General features: G+C 47.0%; 2 protein-coding genes across 5 annotated transcripts in view; both read right to left on the bottom strand.

The window, feature by feature from the left end:
* Window positions 1-4457: 4457 nt before the first annotated feature.
* Window positions 4458-10889, bottom strand: LOC309624936 (uncharacterized protein; the record flags this gene model as incomplete). Of its 2 annotated transcripts, XR_014242231.1 has the most annotated exons (3): window positions 4458-6010; window positions 9148-9999; window positions 10078-10889. XR_014242231.1 is itself a non-coding variant. In XM_082383731.1 (2 exons), the coding sequence occupies 2 exons, from the start codon at window positions 10887-10889 to the stop codon at window positions 9732-9734; spliced, it is 1080 nt and encodes a 359-aa protein (XP_082239857.1). In that variant the 3' UTR covers window positions 4458-9731. The 2 variants fall into 2 exon arrangements, 1 of the variants encoding a protein (XP_082239857.1); XM_082383731.1 differs by having other exon boundaries at window positions 4458-9999.
* The window catches only part of KCNK10 (potassium two pore domain channel subfamily K member 10), a 159272-nt gene continuing 144314 nt past the window's right edge, over window positions 4458-19415 (bottom strand). For 2 of the 3 annotated variants that reach the window (XM_082383721.1, XM_082383723.1), the window contains one exon: window positions 4458-18767. In XM_082383721.1, coding sequence (XP_082239847.1) covers window positions 18739-18767 — 29 coding nt within the window. In that variant the 3' untranslated portion in view covers window positions 4458-18738. The remainder of the gene's footprint in view (window positions 18768-19415) is intronic. The other variant, XR_014242230.1, reaches the window with a different exon arrangement.

Genomic DNA, 19415 nt, shown 5'->3' with positions numbered 1-19415 from the left:
TGTCCTACAAGGACTATCTAAGTTTATGGCTGCCAAAGTGATGTACATTTCATTTAGATGACGAATCACCTGTTTCCTCACCTTCCAAATCATAAACAGTTGCACTTAATGCATCTCACCACACTGCTATGCAATGCAGAAGAGAAGGGCTTCTTCGTGAAAGGCAGCTCTATTTCCATGCTGGACATCACTTACCCAGGCCCTCAGTAGGAGACCACAGACAGATAATGCCCTGCCTGCAGCCCAAATGCCACAAAACACACTAATATTATTTCTCTTAATGGTTTCCTTACACTACTGTCCAAAATGAATCTGCTAATATGTAACAGGACTTATCAAAACAGGTTTCTGCTTCTTCCTTAGTACTTATCCTGAAAACCTATTGGTAATTACCATTATTGGGCTTCATTTTGCCTCTGTAAGTCTTAGAACAGAAACTAGAGCTATCATACATGTTCTCTATCTACAGTGTGGTTTTGTTTTCTTGGAATGCAGTGCCATCTAAGCTCACAAGAGATTGGCAGCAGCATGACAGACTGGGACACCAAACAGAGGGGACAAATTTCCATAATGGAAGGTATCTTCAATATCCCAGACTCCTAATGGTCTCCATTTCTCTCCCTCTCTGAATTAAAAAAACAAAAACAAAAACAAAAACCAAGCAGCCTCTGAGATATGCCTAGCCCTCAATCGGATAAGGTGAAGGTTAAAACAGTATTTGAGCCAATTGGCTTCTCTTAATATGCCATCGCAACCAGTGCTTTTCAAACTTTAATGTGTGTCTGAAATCACCTGGAGATCTTGGTAAAATGCAGATCCTTAGGTCTGGGTTGGGGCCTAGGATCCGGGATTTCTAACAAGCTCTCAGATGATGCTCATGATATGATTGGTCCACAATCCATACTTCGGGCAGCAAGGACCTTGACCTTTCCAACCTTGCCACTTCTGGATCCCTTTGGTTGAGATAACTCATTAAAACCAACTTTGCGTGACAGTGACCCAATATAATCAAAATTTAATCTGGAGTAAAGGGCTCACCCCTGACCAGGGAATATTATGAAGGAAGTCCAGTATCTCTGTGCCCTGAACATTTGGCAAAATGCGGGAGGAAAAGGGAGGACAGCATGAGAGAGACAGGAAGTGACATAGAGTGGAGGACATATCCATGGTGCCTCCAGAAGCTAAAAGCGTTTTTAAAAACCCTTAAAAAGGGTTTTTAAAGTACATTCTTTATTGGACCAAAAAAAAAAAAAAAAAAGGCACCAAACCAACTCCAGAAATAGAACCAGAACAAATCTGGTTCTGCTGATTTTCTTAACTACTTCCTCTTGGAATCCAAAATGGAAGGATTTTCAGGAAGAGAAGAAAAGGGGATCACACTGCCTGTGCCTCTGTAGGTGACTTATGCCTGCTGAAGGCATTAGGAAACCAATAATGAGGCTCCTTCTGCATTCAATACTAGAAATGCAACTGGACAACCAAATGAACTACAGGGCAGATTAACTGAATCGGTTATGGTAATGAGACTCCTTCATTCCTAATTTCCAATGTTTTGTGACTTATGGGATGTACATGAATTAAGTATGCCTGGGAAGGATACATTTACTTCCTTCCTAGTGAAGCATTTGCACCTGCTCTTTCTCTGAGTCTATCAAAGATGCCCATTCTGCAGTGATTTCCATTTACATAAAATGGATAAGAGTGTACAGGTGTGCTCAGATACCCCCATACCATAGTGCATCAAGGGTAGAAGGGATTGTATACCCGGACTCTCAGATTCACAGACAATTCTGAGGCCCACAGTGACTTGTCCAAGTCCAACTTCCAGTTGAAGGAATATTCTACCAGATCAGGAAAGGGGAGTCATTTATGGAAGAATCACAGAAGCTCCATACAGTCTGGATGTGTGGATTTCGCATGGCCCAAATTCAGAGCTCAGAATTCCTTTGCATTTCCAATTTGCAAGCTTTAAGGAAAGAGCAAAAGGCCAAAGAGGGAAATTTTCACAAAAATGTATACTGCCCCTGCTGTGACTGCTTATAGAAAATAGTAGATTCCTGAAAGAGGTGCAGAAGCTGAGAATCCAGCTCTGAATCACAGCCCTGGGGACCGGACGGGGGACCAAACCAAGGACCGAACAACAGGTCCCCATGGCAGGTAAGGGGTGGACCCCTGGCCCCTGCGTGAAAGACTGTGCTTCCACTCGAAGGAAATTATTTTCATTGTCCCAGATTACCATCGCCAAAAACAAAAACTTGGACCTGACAAGCTGGGCAAGAAGCTAAGATGCAAGGTAGAGGGGTGTATTGTCAGATATGTAAGGTCTATAACTGCCTGTAATTGTCAGGGTGACCTTTTTAAAAAGCTACTCAATGTCATAAAAGGAAGAGAAGAAAGACAAAGGGGTTCATACTAGAATCCTTTAATGCTAGGAAAGAAAAAGTGTTTGAGATGCCCTTACCTCCACCATCAAAAGGTTTCTTGGGGAAGTGGCCTGATACCAGCTCTTCAGCCTCATTGATCCTGTGCTCCCCTCCTTCCCTCCCAGCCAATCCCCCCTTCATGGCTTCTCTTCCTGTTCTGGAAGAACTCACAGTGAGACTCATAGTGAATCCTTTCCCGACCCCTTCGGACATCCTCAATGTCCTAGCCCCTTCTCTTCCAGCCCCATCTGCCTTATTGCCAACTTTGGATCGGTCCAAACATTCTCCCCCGACTGTGCTTCTACCTCTGTGCTGCTGAGCACTGCTTGACAAAGTCACCTCACAGGGTCTGCAGCCTCTCCTGGGGTCTCAGTGTCCCATCACAACCCTCTCCCATATCCCACCACAGCTACTCCAAAGCTTCACCACTCTTACCAAGTCCCCATTGCATCCCCAACTTCCTGCCCTCAGCAGATCGGCTTGCCTCCTACTTCCCAGAGGAAAATAAACCCACAAAAGAGTCAGGCAAGCTCCTTTCTGCCTATGAATCTATCTAAATCTGCATCCATCCCTCCTCACTCCATCGCCTTCAGAGAACATTATCTATTCTTATGTCCAAGGCAGTCCCACCACCAATGCCCTGCATGCATCCCCTCTCTCCCCTCTTCCTGACCCAAGACCCTCCCTGGTGCTTCCCCAAGCCCCCTTGTATTCTCAACCTCTGTCATTAGGTTCCTTTTGTACAGCTTTAAATATGCCCCAGCGCATGCCATACTTGTGGAAGAAGCAAAGGTCTCCACTGATCTTCCCTCTTCTCTTGCAAGTGCTCTATCTTCCTTGCTAAGCTCGTCAAATAAATCTGCTATGCTTGCTCCCTTCACTACCTCCTTTAGCTCACTGCAACCGCGCTTCCCACCGCTGCACCATTGAAAATGTTCTGGCAAAACTTGTAGGCACCTCCTAAATAACAAAACGAGGCTCAGTGGACTCCTTACAGACCTTATCGTATGTGAACGCCCTACTACTCCTTTTTCCCTTGCCCTGCCCTAGCCCAGGCTCTGGCTCCCTGTGATCCTCCTCTTCTGTTTCTCTCCCCCCACTCCTGCTTTACTAACTTCTGTCGGTTTCGCTTCTACCTTCGGCATGTGCCAAGATTCTAGGCTTTTCCCTCCATGTACTTAGTAGAGGGCTCTTCCCCACTCTCATGGCCTTATCTCCTGGATGGACGAGTGGACCCAGAATAACCAAGTCCTTTTCTAACCATCTCCTGGTCCGAGTTTTCTAAAGAACCCACAGGTACCTCATTTCCTGACTGATTCTTCCTTTCCCACAATTTCCAAGTACAAAGAGAGACCCACTAAATCCGGGTGCCTTCACAGAGGAAAGGGTCTCACAAAGCGAGAAAGGTTGGAGATGCAAGAGAGAGGAGGAAGGTCTCCACAAAATCAGGAAAGAAGGGGATTATTGAGGGCACAAGTAGAGGGCTTAGCTTCGGAAATAACAGTTGTTCCTCTGAGGGAGAGAACTTAGTATTTACTGAGTGCCACCCGTAGGTGCCAACAAGGACTAAGCATTTGGCTCAGTTTTCTACTCATAATAATCTTATGAGATAGGGAATATCATTCCTGTTTTATAGAAGAGGAAATACGTGCCAAACAAGGTTCATTAATTTGCCCAAGGTCACAGAGCTAGTTAAGTGCCAAAGTTAAGACTCAAACTGAAACCAGGTCTCTGCAAAGTCATTGTTCCTAAGGCATGAGAGAGATAAAACAAGGATCTGGGAGAGAAAGAAATATGAGAAGTCTGACAACCTTCTGAATATGAATAGAAATAGAAAGAAAAATAGGATGTCACAAAATTTAATAAACTCAAAAGGCTGGGAGAATATTTCCCTATGTCTTCCCATTGCCCAAGGTCCTTTTCTCCAAAAAATCCAATAGTCATCAAGCTCAATAGTATTTCCCTTCCAACTGATTTTTTTTTTTTTTTTTTTTTTTAGAGTTTAAAAGTGATCCCTGATCAGATTCAGGGCCAGTTGCTTCTCGGGATGTTTGGTGATATTCTTTTTAAAGTTTAATTTTTATTTATTTATTTATTTATTTATGGCTGTGTTGGGTCTTCGTTTCTGTGTGAGGGCTTTCTCTAGTTGTGGCAAGTGGGGGCCACTCTTCATCGCGGTGCGCAGGCCTCTCATTATCGCGGCCTCTCTTGTTGCGGAGCACAGGCTCCAGACGCGCAGGCTCAGTAATTGTGGCTCACGGGCCTAGTTGCTCCGTGGCATGTGGGATCTTCCCAGACCAGGGCTCGAACCCGTGTCCCCTGCATTGGCAGGCAGATTCTCAACCACTGCGCCACCAGGGAAGCCCTGATGTTTTTTTTAATGTGTTAAATCTCATTTGTGGTCTTTTCTTCTTATACTGAATTTTGAGTGGAAAAGAGAGGGAATAGAGATGCTTTGTGCTTTCATCTGCTGACTTTTTTTTTTTAATTTTATTATTATTGTTTTTTTAACATCTTTATTGGAGTATAATTGCTTTACAATGGTGTGTTACTTTCTGCTTTATAACAAAGTGAATCAGTTATACATATACATATGTCCTCATATCTCTTCTCTCTTGCATCTCCCTCCCTGCCACCCTCCCTATCCCACTCCTCTAGGTGGTCACAAAGCACCAAGCTGATCTCCCTGTGCTATGCGGCTGCTTCCCACTAGCTATCTATTTTACATTTGGCAGTGTATATATGTCCATGCCACTCTCTCACTTTGTCCCCGCTTACCCTTCCCCCTCCCCGTATCCTCAAGTCCATTCTCTAGTAGGTCTGTATCTTTATTCCCGTCTTGCCCCTAGGTCCTTCTGACCATTTTTTTTCTTTTTCTTTTTTAGATTCCATGTATATGTGTTAGCATACGGTATTTGTTTTTCTCTTTCTGACTTACTTCACTCTGTATGACAATCTCTAGGTCCATCCACCTCACTACAAATAACTCGTTTCATTCCTTTTTATGGCCGAGTAATATTCCATTGTATATATGTGCCACATCTTTATCCACTCATGTGTTGATGGACACTTAGGTTGCTTCCATGTCCTGGCTATTGTAAATAGAGCTGCAATGAACATTGTGGTACATGACTCTTTTTGAATTATGGTTTTCTCAGGGTATATGCCCAGTAGTGGGATTGCTGGGTCGTATGGTAGTTCCATTTTTAGTTTTTTAAGGAACCTCCATACTGTTCTCCATAGTGGCTGTATCAGTTTACATTCCCACCCACAGTGCAAGAGGGTTCCCTTTTCTCCACACCCTCTCCAGCATTTATTGTTTGTAGATTTTTTGATGATGGCCATTCTGACCGGTGTGAGATGATATCTCATTGTAGTTTTGATTTGCATTTCTCTAATGATTAATGATGTTGAGCCTTCTTTCATGTGTTTGTTGGCAATTTGTATATGTTCTTTGGAGAAATGTCTATTTAGGTCTTCTGCCCATTTTTGGATTGGGTTGTTTGTAGTTTTGATATTGAGCTGCATGAGTTTATCTGCTGACTTTTGTCTTTCCTCCTCCAATCTCATCTTTCCTCCTCCATCACCTATGGGGATGAAGAAATTTTGTACACTCCAATTTGCTTTAGGTCTTGGCACCCTGGGCATTCAACACTCACAATAGATACTCCCTGGGAGCCTGGATATATTTTCCTGAGGCTTAATCTTGGTCACTGCCTTTCACCCTCATCACTGACTTTTTTTTAATAAAAAAATTTAATCATTTGTATAATTTGATTGGGCTCTTGTGGGAGGGTGGAGGGGGAAGGTGGAGTAAGAAATCTGTATTATTTCCTTGGCTTTTTCTCTAAACTTACTATGATTTCCTGTCAGCCAAGAGAGTGATCCCTCCCTCTTTTGCTTAGTTTTGGAAGTATTGTGAAGATCAGCAAGAACTACATTGGATGGTTGGTGGGGGTATGTGATGTGCATGTGTGCACATTTATGTATTGAGGGGTGGGCTGAGGGCATTGCCTCTGAGGGCATGACCATTGAAAACCACTTCTCTTGCAAGGTTACTTACCCGCCCCCCCCACCCGGGGGAATTAAAAACTAAGAAGTCAGGCACTCTCTCTAAATATTATAGCGAGAAAGGGAAATAATCTTGACCAATGGTATCAAAATCCCAACATTAGTCCAACTATTTAAGTTTGACTTCTAAATTTAGCTTCAGCTAGGTGTTCAATAAACACCTTTGCAGTGCAAGAGTCATTTAGAAATTATTTAACGAAAGGACACTATGTTGATGTCCTAATGTTTTTCTCTTTGTCTAATGAACGCATCCAATTAGACTCAAAATTTTGGTGATATACAGTGCAATAACAATGGTCCTTGTACCCCTCCAGGCTTTGTTCAGCCACAAGTTGCCTAGAAAAATCCATCCATATTTGTGCCAACTCCTCAGAGGAGCTTTCCCCTTGAGCTTGTATTAGAGAACAGGCTACCTGTTCCCCTGGAAAATCTTTGGTCCCAAGTCATCATGAAAATCATACTGAAGAATGGACCAAACCCCATAAAAACCACAGGTAGAAGGAGAAAAAATGATGAGAGTTGAATAAATTGGATCTTAACCTTGAGATTCAAGGTGTCGTCAGACACACACAGAGAGAAGACTGTGCTGTGTCTCTGAAGGGCTGCAAGTGTGGAGAGGAGCAGACCACAGGACAGTTTAACTGAATGGAACCTTGGCGAAGGCAAGATGCCACAGCAACCCTCCAGTATCAGGGGGGAGGGCCTTTTGTGGGATGGGGGTGGGGGGAGGTGGGAGGAGCTTCAGACTTTGACTGAAGTCAAAGTGAACACGTGACTCTTCTTCCATAGTCACTATTCATTTTCTTGTTCCTCTCCCACTTGATTATAAGCCACTTAACTTATCTCAGACCCCCAGCCCAAGCCTGGCACATAGTAGGAAGCCAATGAATATGGAAGAATGGAAGGAAGGGAGGAAGGGGGGAGGAAGGAGAGAAGGTAAGACAACTGGAAAGCCTACATACAGACACAAGTGAAACAAGAACTTAAAATGAGCAGCAGGGCCAGTCTCAAGTAGACAGCTGAAAGACCCAGAAAGTCTGTTGGAATTTCTGAAAACTTCAGTGGTCTCAGCTCAATGGAGAAGAGGTCCACATTTTCTCTAGTGGCCAAGACAAGAAAGCCTGAGGACGGGGACAGAGACAGTGTCCCCTATTCTTTGTTCCCCTGAGGGCCAGGGCCAGAAGTGACCACACAGCCTGGCAAACAGGCAGACAGGTGTTCCTAAAAACCACGTTGAATGAACGTGAAGCTCATTTCTAAAGCCCTTTCCAGCTCTGACGTTATGGGACTCTGCCTTTCAGGATCTCTTATTTCAGGCAAATCCCTCTGACACGCCTGGCAAAACAGAGAAGGATGAAACTGCATTTTGAAGGATAGAAAGTGGTAGAAGCAAAAGCTTGACCTTGGGAAGCAATCTCCCTGTTCCAGCCTGGGGAACTCCCTGGATTGCTGACCGAACTAATGTTTTCTCCAAGAAAGACCATTCTGCCCATTGATGGCAGCAGATACTGTGTTGGGAGAAGAGCCACAGTACAGAAACCATGGTCCTGATGACCCGTTTGATTGATGGGTACACTGCAGAACTCCGTTCCACATTTTCCCCACACCGGAGCCCTCCATATCCTAAGAGGAGGGTAGCTCCTGACTTCAGGCATATTCCCACTCTTCATTCCATTCCCTTCTGTTCTTTCTAATGAAGGAGCTTAGCCTGGTTGGCCTTTCCTAAGGATGAATGATTTAGGGAAACTGCTCTGCGTCTTAACATACAGGCCATGGTGGGAAGAATTACTAATGTGAGTTTTGGCCTGCATTTATGAATGGCAGTCAATCAGTATAGAAGGAAAGAAGGAAGGAGGGGTTGTAGAGAGAGAGCAAGGGAGAAAGGAGGGAGGAAAGATGGGAAGAATGAAGGGAGGGAAAGATGGAGGAAGGGAGGGAGGGAGGAAGGAAGGAAGGAGGGAAGGAAGGAAGGGCAAAATACAGACTCAGATGAAACAAAAACTGAAATTTAGAGCAGCCCCTGTCTCAAGTCCAGAGCTAAAAAACCGAGAACTTTTTGTTGAATTCGTTTCTGAGAATGAAGACACTGAATCAAATTTCTAAATAACTAGTTTTAGGTCTCAGTGCTGCCACTTTCTAGCTGGGTGAAGAAGTCCCTTTAACCAGATTGTCTGATGTGTGAACTCTTGCTTTTCCTAACCTCACAGGACCGGAAGTCCTTTATAAATCCACAGTACCGTTTGCTCATATGGTTCTGGGTTTGTGTTCCTAGACAGCATTTTAACTGGACCCTTTTCTTAGGCTGGGCTCTTCCTCACAAACCTTCAATGCTCCCCCCACACCTCCATTTGGTCCTTCCATTCTAACAGCATTCATCCATCCTTGAACCCACCTTGACCTGCCCATATCTGTGCTTTTGTTAATGGTTCTGCTCTGCCCAGAACACTCACCTACCCCCACCCCCAGGCCAACCACCACTCACTCAGGCCCCTTCCTGGAACCTGCCACGACCCCGCTGCCAGGTGGCAGGTGGGACCCCTTCTTCTGGGCATGACTCTTTCATTGCAGTGGACACATTCTGTGACATTTATCAGCTTTATGGGTTTCACCCACACTAGACGGTGAGGTCCTTTGGGCAGAAACACTATCTCACCTCTATCACTGCATCTCCGCCTTAGATCCCCAGGCCCGGCACACAGTAGGCATTCAATCAATGTTTGTTGGGTGAAGGAATGAATGAATGAACGATCATCTTCTCTCTCCGCTTGAAACCCAGGTGTCCTTGAGAAGACTGAAAACTAAGTTTGAAACCACTCTATTTGTCACTCCCTCCCTCCGTCTTCTCAGTAGGTATATATTTTGTGCCTTTTTCTCCTCGTACCCTCTCTCATTTCTCCCTTATTCCCCTTTGCCACTTTAATGGCATGCCAGATCCCAGATGCCAAGCAGTTTACAAGGCTGGAAGTCTGGCAGTAGTGACACAAGCAGAAAGCATCAACTCCCAGCGATGGCCTGGGTCAGCTGGGAGCATCAGGAGACAGAGACCTTCCTGAAATCTATTCCTAGGGACTCAAAGTGTGTGCTGGAAGACAGTGTTTTCTATTTTGAGTGAACCAAGGAAAGCCTTGGCATGTAAGCATGGGCGCCACATCAGGAATGCTGTATTCCAGTCTGGACCCCTCCCCACTCATGCTGGAAGTGGGCAAATAGCAGCTGGAGGGCCCTCCGTCAGGATTACTACAGAGGGGACACGGGCTCTGCAGGACAGTTGTAATACGTGAACTCAACATTCCCTGTATTGGCAGGTCTCAATCTCTGAGGGCAGTTTGGGGAGACTGCAGTGCGTTTTTGACTGGGGCTGTGATTCTGACTTCCTGTCCCATCCCCCTTCCCCTTCCTCCCCCCGGAGGGAGACTGCAGGGTGGGGAGGGGAGGGCTCCTTGGCCTGGCCCCGTCGGAGGGAAGGCGGGGTCTTCTCCTCCCCTGGGTTCTTTCATGGTCCAACCTATGAAAAGGAAAGTGAATATTAGGGTTACAGAGAAAGGCAGTTACCAAAACGCCATAGTACCTTCTCCCTGCTTACTCGGGACGGTGCTGGCAGCAACAAGCTCCATGGCGACAACAGCGACGCTTTCGGCGCCTTTGGCACAAGTGCTCCGGGGCCTTCACGTGATGTACGATGTTAAGCGCCAGCCCCAGGACCTTCTGGCGTCTTTCACGGCTTACCTGCCAGTTTGAATATTGGCACAAGCCCAGATCCCTCGGCCGAAGAGGACAAGGATGAGTACTGCGTGAGAGAGTCACTCTCAGGGACTCTGGGGACGATTTAAGAGACACTTGAGGGGCTGGCGCCCCACAGGGCAGCTGTGGGGGGAACGGAAGGGGCCCGAGGAATGCTGCCGGGTGGCTGTTCCCGCTATTCCAGCTCCCAGCGAAATGGGTGGTTTCCCAGAGTTTCGTTGCATTCGGAACCACTGGACTGAGACGACTCCTGAGGGCAAGTTTGGGAGTAAAGAGAAATGATGACTCCGACTCCAGACCCAGGAAGGCACCCTGGGTGGTGGCGTGGAGCAGAGACCTGCCTGGGGGGACCGGGAGAGTGGAGAGGAACGGGCCGCCTGACAGCAGTGAAGGGAGAGAGGACGACCACGGGGGCAAGAGAAGGCAAAACCGCCTTTGCTCGTAATTATCCAGTGACCGGCAGGGAGGTTTTTGCTGGCCCACGTGGGCCCAGAATACGGCGCTTCTGAGTACTTTGCCAGGCCTGGGGGTCCCAGGGGGTGGGAGGCAGGCTGTGTGCAAGCTAGGGTAATGGGATGCAATGCCGCTGCGTGTTACAGCCCTGCCTAAACAGGGCACGGGCCCTGCTGGAGCCGCATCCCACATGGCGCCCATTTCTGCACTAGCGCCACCACCCACCTTCCCAGACTAACCCCGCTCATGGCACGGACCTTTTCATAAAAAACAAAACAAAACTGGAACCGTCCACAGAGCAGAGACTGAACTCCAAAGCACGCAAACACGATTAATACCCCCAGCTACCTAACCTTCCCCACACCAGTTTTCCTGGCCTCCTCCGAAGGCCGAAGGCCGAAGGGAAGAGGGCTTTTCCAATGTGAAATGATCTCTAAATGCCAAGAGGTATTTTTGAATAGGATCATCTAGGACTTGAAATCCGAATCCAGAGGAAACGGATAGATAGAAAAAACGGTATCGACCACAGCCAAACCCTCCGGCACTGGAAGAGGAACTTCTTGCTGAAGTTAGCCAGCCGGCAGGAGACTAATCACACCTCGCCAGCAGAATACCCAAGGAAGGGGAACCGGGCACGAGGGGGCGGGGGAGGAGCAGCTGCTCACTTGCATTTTCTCTCTCTCGAGCCAATCGTCCAGGATGGGAGGTCAGTTGTGGCCTTTGGGTGATGTCCCAAATGTCCCTGTGATGATTTACCCACCAGATGGAACTGCGCTCAGCGGCTCTGCGCTCAGCGGCTTCTGAAAGGATGGAACAAGAGACGGAGACAGAAAAAGAGGAAGGAGAAGACACTACCTGGTCTCTTCCATTCTGTACTTGTACCTCTGCTGGATGGCCCAACACGTTTTCTGACAAGTAGAGAATTTTCTGACTTTCCCTGGTGGCGTCACAGCCAGCCCCCCACCTGAGCTCTCACTCTTCTCAGTCCCCAGAGACAGAGGGGGCCGGAAGGGGCAGGGAGGGCACTTTCGTGTATCACTCTTGGAGCCTTACTAATTCAGTGCTTTAGCTGAAACACAGGGAAATGGGGGGGAGTTCTGGGGGGGAGGTCTCAACGGCAGGTGGCGCCCCTGTGATTTGCTGCTCATCTTCCAGCCCAGGGGGAGGACCGGTCCCCTAACTCCCAGGGGCTGGTAGTCTCACCTTAGGAAACTCATCCAAGTGACCGTGGGAAGAGGTGAGGTGCCCTGGCCCATCCGGTGCCTTTGATGACAAAGAGGTGGCATCTCCAGGGGGCGGTTGCCTCTACTAGGGTGTGGCTTTCAAGTTTGGATTAGAAGCTTCCCTGCAGGGAGGAGCCAAGGAGAAAGTGGGATCTGGAGCTACGCACATCTTTATTTTATATCCCCGGCCTGTCACCCACCAGTGTGGCTGTGACGTTGGCCAAGTCCCCCCGCCGCAGCAAACAGGAGCTACGTTTCTGTTATTATAGACAAGGGAGACTGTCAAGCTTGAACTTCTCGAAGGGCCTGACAAGCCAGCAACTATTGAAAGGCTCTTCAGTTTCTCTTAGAGCTAAAACATAAATAAAAAGGAGAAGAGAAGTTGAAAAGGGGAAACATACTCCAGAAGAAAAAGACTTGCCAAGACCCAAACACTGGGTCGGATATTTTTTCCACCAGATCAGTTCTATTCTGGATACAGTAGCCCTGGTGTATTCTAACCCAGAAAATTCTAATCTCTAGGTTTTTTTTTTTCTTTTAATCTTTTGTAAGAGGTCACCTCGCGCTTTGTTCTAATCGCCTTTGGGACATCTTCTGGGTCTCTTGTCAGAAAAGGCCCGGAAGCCTGGGCTTAAAGACACAGAAATGGGGAAGATCCCATGGCCACGAGCACAGAACACTGCTTTCATTTAATGAGGACTCACGTTGTACACTTCCCTGCTCCGTCTGTCTTCGAGTTCTCTACACTAAACCAGCCCACAGGGAGATGACAGGGCACCAGACCTGCTTAGTAAAGTCCCCTGATGCTTCCATACATGCGTTTACCTATCCTGTAACCATCAACAAAATCATTTGCCTCCCTTCAACAGATGGAGCTGTTTGTGCAAAGGCACAAACCCGGACACACTGCTTGGGCTTGGTGTACAAGTCAGTGCCGAAAGACCCCTGAGGACTCATGCTGGCCTGAGATGGAGCCGAGCATTCTCGGGGTCTGGCCTCCAGTCTCCAAAGATCCTCTGGTTGCAGTCGAGTGCGCTTGGCACATGTTTTCAGACATGGGTGGCTGAGTTGTTCTGTCTTGAGCACACGGTTGAGGGCCCTCGGAGCCGCCGGTCCCATGAAACCTCTTCCCCTGTCCCGGAGCACAGCACAGGGGCAGGTGCGGAAATCCTGGGAGAAAACCATCTCCCAGCACCCGGCCCTCCACCCACCCCATCTGAAAGGGCCCTCCCTCGCCCCTTCAGCTCGGTACCCTTTGGGTCCTTTTTATGGCCTCGGGCCACCTCTTCTTCCTCTAGACCTCTTCTGAGATCATTTTTCCAAAACGTCTCACCGGCTCAGTGTCTGGCCCCCCTCCAGCCTGAGGTCACCTTTAGATCCTCGTCCTGTCTCTGTGCCTCGGGCGGGGGGGGAACCCCTCTCCCCCAGGAAGGTCGGTGCTCCCCCCTCACCCTGTACCTAGACACCCTGGAATGTCGTCCTTTGTCCCACCCCGTGCAGAGCCCACACCCCCGCTGGGAAGCAGAGCCCTGGTCCCACAGCCCAGGTACACTTTGCAAGCACCCCCCTCCAGGTCTTGCCACTCTCCTTTTTCCTTTTTTCACTCTTCTCTCCCCAGGCCGCAGGAGTGTTTTTTCCAGAATGAAAAAAAATATTTTGTCTCTTTGTTTCTGGGAGACATTTTTGCCTGGATCTCCATACCTTTTCCTCCTTACCAGTTTTCATTATTCTGTTCGTTATCCCCTAAGGATTCAGACTTTTGAGAAATTTAAAAAGGCAGGGAAATGCTAGGCTCTTTCTGCTTTCCATCCAGTCACATCCTTCTCTTGCTTGAATTGGGGCAGGGGATGGCGTACGCAGAGGGCAGACTGAAGAAAGGAAAGAGGAAAATTTAAGGAGAGAGAAAAATGTTTATACTGCAGAATAATCATCCAGCCTCATTCATAACCTGCAGTCAACTTTGGGGAATAAAGTTCTTCCCTCTAGGAGCTCCTTAAAGGCCTGGGAAGGAGAGGGGGAGAGGGGATGGGGAGGTGGGAAAGGTCCCACTCCTCTCCTCGACACACACACATGCCTCTTTTCTGGAATAAGTCCTCCCTTAAGTTAGCTGGAAATTGGTCCTGGGTCCCAGATCCCACCATGCTGAGCCGGTAAAGAGAGACAGCCCAGGGGTGGGTATAGAATATGCTGGGTGGGTGGGTAGAGTACGTGCGCCTGAGGATGTCTGGAGTTCGGTTCTGTGACCTGGTTTGGCCATAGCGTTGTCTGGATCCCTCTCTCCCCACATGGGACCCCCAATTCTGTCCCCGTCGCCCCTCCTTTTTCCCTGAGCGGGGGAGACAAACTGCTCAGCACCACCCTCCCACCCACCAAGGCCGGAAGGGGATAGAAAGCGGTAGCTCAGCCGAGGGTGTTCTTCGCCTCTAGTTAGAGGAAACCACCTTCCCCATCCTAGTCTCAAAAAAGGGATTATCCAGTCTGAGGCACTGCCCAGATACAAAGTGTTTCTAGCATCGGAATCTTCCACAACTCTTCTGTTCCTGCCTTAGGAACGAGATGATACAGGTTCAAAACAAGAAGATTCATTTAGGACAGGAAAAAAAGGTTTAGGTGTGCAAGAAATAGTGAAGCCCTTTATTTTCTGTAAATCATTATCATTTCAATTTCAAGATCCATCTTACCAGGAATATAGGAAATTTCTACTTGGCTTGATGGTTTGGGCTGGGATCCTGGGACCCTGCACCTGCCCAGAGCGCCCCCCGGCCCTTCCCGCAGGGCTGCCCCGGGGCTCCTCTGCTGAAGCCCATCGTGCCACGTCCCATGCCCTCTGTGTGGGACCCCAGACTTCTCTCTGCTCTGTCCCCAACGTAAGGAAATGTCTTCTGACGTGGGGAAGCCTCTTTCCTAGCCCTGCACTCGGAGTCATTGTGCTTCCTGTTAAATGAAATCCTCCTGTGTGCCCGGCTTTTGAAACAAAGAAGCAAGGAATCCTGTTGCCATTGTATTCCTCCCTTGAGGAAATGAAGCCAGAACCTGGGAGCTGCTTGATGTGAGACAAGAGGGAGGGGGAAACACGGGGAGGAGAGAGAGAAGCTGCTATACTCTGTCTTCCTCAGTCACACTCGCTTCCAGAAGGAGTTACAATTCCTGTTGTGATCAGTGAAGGGTAGAGCTTATCTTCTGTTCATCTTTTAAGTTTGGTTTAGAGTTTGTGATTTATTTCAGGAAATGTCTTACAGCAAAGTAATCCCAAGTGAAGACTCATTTGTGATATCCTCAGGACAAACGGATCAATCTCAAATATTATTATGCAGAATTCTGATTGGGAGCCATTCACGTTCCCCCGTTCCCTAACCAGTTGTACTGTGTATGCCTTCTTTAAGATGCCACCTCTTACAGGAAGCCTGCTTTGACTGTCACGGTGCATACCAATCCTCACGCTCTCTGAATTCCTAGCACTTTTGTGATAATTCCTTGTATTTTTGAACAGAATCACATACAGTCATATTACGGTTCTTCCTCCAACCAGATTGCAGGATTTTACCGCCCCAGTGCACATTGCACAGCACTACCTAACTACAACATGAGATCCTTGAGGGCAGGGATCAAGGCTTTGCCATGCCCTGTCACTCTCCCAGGCCCTCACACAGAGTGGGGCTCCATAAGTATTTGTTAAATGAATGGATGAATGGATGGATGGATTGGACGGATTGGATGGATGGATGGATTGTACAGACTTAACCAATTACCATCACCATTAGCTATTTCTTCTTTTTTTCCCCTCTCAGCAATAATTCAGTGGAGAAATTGTTTCAAATTCACATTCACTCATGGAAAGAAAGGAATGTCCCATTACTTTTCTCCTTTCTATGGAATCAGACAACTACAGAATGTTGTTTAAGGCACAGATTACTGTTCTACATAAAATGTTGAAACTTAGAGCCATAGATTATGCTAGCATTATGTGTATTTTTATTTCATACATTTGCAACTTATGCTGTTGATTCCAGAATGCTGGAGTTCTCCAAGCTTCCTCATTTCAAAACAAATTTCTGTCTTACTGAGGCCTTGCACTTGTTCTTTGCCTCAGGTGTCTGTAAATGATTCAATTTTGAGTCATTCATATAGGCAGTTTGTAGATAACAGATACTGGAAAACAGTTTAAAGTCATCATATTCCAAGTGAGGAAAAAAATCTGTATTTATCCTGAATGATTCCAAGTGATGAATCCTTAAATGACCTTTAAAATTCATTTACTAAACATTAACTCTTTCAAATGGGTTATGCGAGACATTTCAAAAAAATTCTTTTTTAGTTTTAGATTCTTGTAATGTATTTTTAAATTTATTTCCTAGAACAAGTCATACATAAAGGCAATACATAAAGGCAATGGGTGAGTGTTGGCTTGTGTGCCATCTCAAATTCACACAGCCATGTATGCACGGGCATTTTGAGACTGAATAGTTTTGTGTTCAGGGTGTGTGTGCACCACTCTTGTTCCCGCGGTTGATGTAAGTTCATAGAAGTGACGAGGCAAAAGTTGCCATTGGGGGTCAGTATTCTGTCTCTAGACCTCTTCCCAGATACTTTCCATTTACCTGGACCGCTACCCTCTGCCCTGGGCTCCCCTCACACACTGCATCTTTCCAACCTCCCCTCCAGCTCACCCCAGATTTGGGCTCCCCTCCTCTGCTCCTATTCTCCTCAGAGGCCCTTACGCAACACCATGGTTTTGGATTTGCTGTTTATCCAACAAATATCTTTTGATCTCCTCCCGCGTTCCTGGCACTGTGACGGGCCCATGAAAACAAAGAGGGAAAGAGGTCTTCCTCTAGGGGCTCTCGATGTGGGGGAAGATAGACAGTGACACAAATGGGGTGACGGTTGATACCAGGGGATCACTGGAAGGCCATGTAGTCCAGTCCTGGAGGCGCAAGGAGTTTTCCAGAAAACTGATCCCCACAGCACAGTGGCCAAGAAATAGAGCAACCATGAGACCTCTCTGGGATTCTCAGGGCTAACTGGAGAGGAATTTGAGGGGCTGGAGCCCCACCGGGCAGCAGGGCAGGGCCAGAGGAATCCTGTTTTATGGCTGTTGCTGTGATCCATTCCTATGAGGCCAAGCAGAAAGCCCTTTCCAATAAAAATGTCATATCTAGGTACTTTGGGGTTCTCTAAGAAATGCAAGTCCATTTACTATCATTTTGGAAAATTCTTAATCTTCAACAAAGGTATCTAGTTATCCTGCCCCTGTTCTCAGAGTGACTAATGCTACTCAGTTCTAAATGCTGTACCCTCATGAGACAGTGTGGGTGAATGATGCCTTAGTATTATTCTGAAAATAGTTCTGGCCTCATGGATACCATGAGAGAATCTCAGGGATGTAAGAAGGTCACTGGACAATACTTTGAGAACTGCTAACCTTGAGTACGGTCTTAAAATGGATTCTGAGAATGCACGTGGATTAATAGGGAAGGTATTCTACAATTGATGAAAATATCTGCCTTGGGCATAGGTGTAAGGAGTGGTGGCACATTTGTCATATATTTGACATCCCAACAAAACATAATTTCATATTTCCTAAGGTCATAGACATTCAAACTGTATCTCTAGTAATAAGATTGGTTTTAAAATAAATATTCCATCATCCGTACATCTATATGAGAGCTAACCATCAAAGTAGTCACCTTTAGAGTCTAGTTATTTTAATATCACTGTGATTAAAATTTTGGAGTTCTTTGTAAACCCCAAATACAAATCAAATTCATTACTTTGTAGGCAAACTTGATTTTGACCAAGATGATACTCAAGAATTGGATAAGTCACTTATCCCACCAGTCTTGGCTCCAAATGACTTCCAATTCACGAAGAAATTAGATCTGCCTTGAAGGATGCAAATGTGCTATCATGAAGGGTACTAAAATTATTCCACCAATAATTCGAGTGTCTACATTGTATCAGGTAGTGCTCAGTGCTGGGAATGAAAATGAGAGGCTGAGTTCCTGCCCTGAGGAGCTTATCATCTGCATCAGACAGACAAGGAAACCAGCTGTTAAATCCAGTATAGCAGGTGCTCGAGTTGAGGGGAGGCCACTGTGTTGAAGGCAGCTAACTCACTCTGAGGGGAAGGGGACGAGTGAGGGAAGATTCCCCACAGGTACCTCTCCAGCTCAGTACTGAAAGACTTGAAGGAGTCAGGTGGCGGTGGGACGGGGAAGGTGGCACATAAATGAGGAGGACTTTCAAAAGGGACAGCACGTGCGAAGACCTGGCAACATAAGAAGAAAGCATGGACCGTTGGGGAGCTTGCAAGTAATCCAAAATTGTGGTGGCAGAGACTGGTGTGCGAAGAGGCAGAAATACACGCGGGGCCTGGGACAGACCAGAGCTTTGGGGTTTTATCCTGAGGGCCAAGGAGATCCACAGACCAATTTGTATTTTGGAAAGATCATTTTGAATTCCTACTACGCACCATGCACCGTGCCCCAGGCCCATGAAAATGAAGCCCATGAAAACAATAAAAACATGAAACGGATCCGTCCCTGCCCACCCACGACCAGTTGTCGCATTGGGTTAGCCTGGGCGCAGTTCTGGGCTTTGGCTACTGTGGCAGCCACTTGGCCTTGCTTAGTCCTGCAGCTGGGAACTCACCTTTGACCTCATGGCACGCCTCTCTCACAAACAGGATGGGAGAGACATTGCAGACAAGTCAGAAAGAGCCACATCACCTTTACTGGAAAAGTGCTCAAAGCACATGTCCCTCGCAGCTGCGTGATCTGGTGAAAGACACTCAGGTTTGGAGCTGACTCACTTGGGTTCGAAGTGTCTTATTCTCTCTGAGCCTCAAAGTCTGCATCTACAAAATGAAGAAACCCAACTTGTTTCGTTTGGAAGACCAAATGGCATGTTTGTAAACTGCCTAGCAGAGTACCTGGTAGGTAATAGGTGCTCAAAAATGGTGGGCATTTTATCTCTACCCATCATGACAAGCCCGTGCTTGGTGCATGCATAGCAAGGGCAAAATCAAATACAGCTTGAAGTGTTGGCACCCAAGGAGTTGCCCAGTTTATACTGGCAGACTTGTCACAATGTCCACATTCAGTGTTTCACCTAGAAAATGTGACATGCTCTCCAACCCCCAACAACATGCCATCAGGATCAGATAAAAATAGGGAGGTGAAAGTAAATGTGCAGTAACCATACTGGGTTAAGATTCCTCTTCTTGGGTTGCCGTGGGCTCCCCCGCCCGCAAGACAGCGAGTTTCCATCAGCTCTGCCCCGATGAAGGCCAGCCAGGCAAGCGGCCTGTCCCCAGACGACCTGCGGTCCTGAGTATAGCTCCCAACCCAGCCACTATGAACCACGTTTGGCCCACCAAAGAAAGGAAAACAGGAGAGACATCGGATTGGATCTTCCAGAAGGTCTTTGTTGCAGTTTTCTCCATCATTGAAAAAAAAATTACATCATCAAATAAAGACAATAGCAGCACAGCTTATTGAAATGT

Source organism: Balaenoptera borealis (genome assembly GCF_965194805.1).
Source record: "Balaenoptera borealis genome assembly, chromosome: 3".
NCBI classification, from domain to species: domain Eukaryota; kingdom Metazoa; phylum Chordata; class Mammalia; order Artiodactyla; family Balaenopteridae; genus Balaenoptera; species Balaenoptera borealis.
The sequence above is the reverse complement of the archived record's forward strand: the minus strand, read 5'-3'. Positions and strand labels throughout refer to the sequence as shown.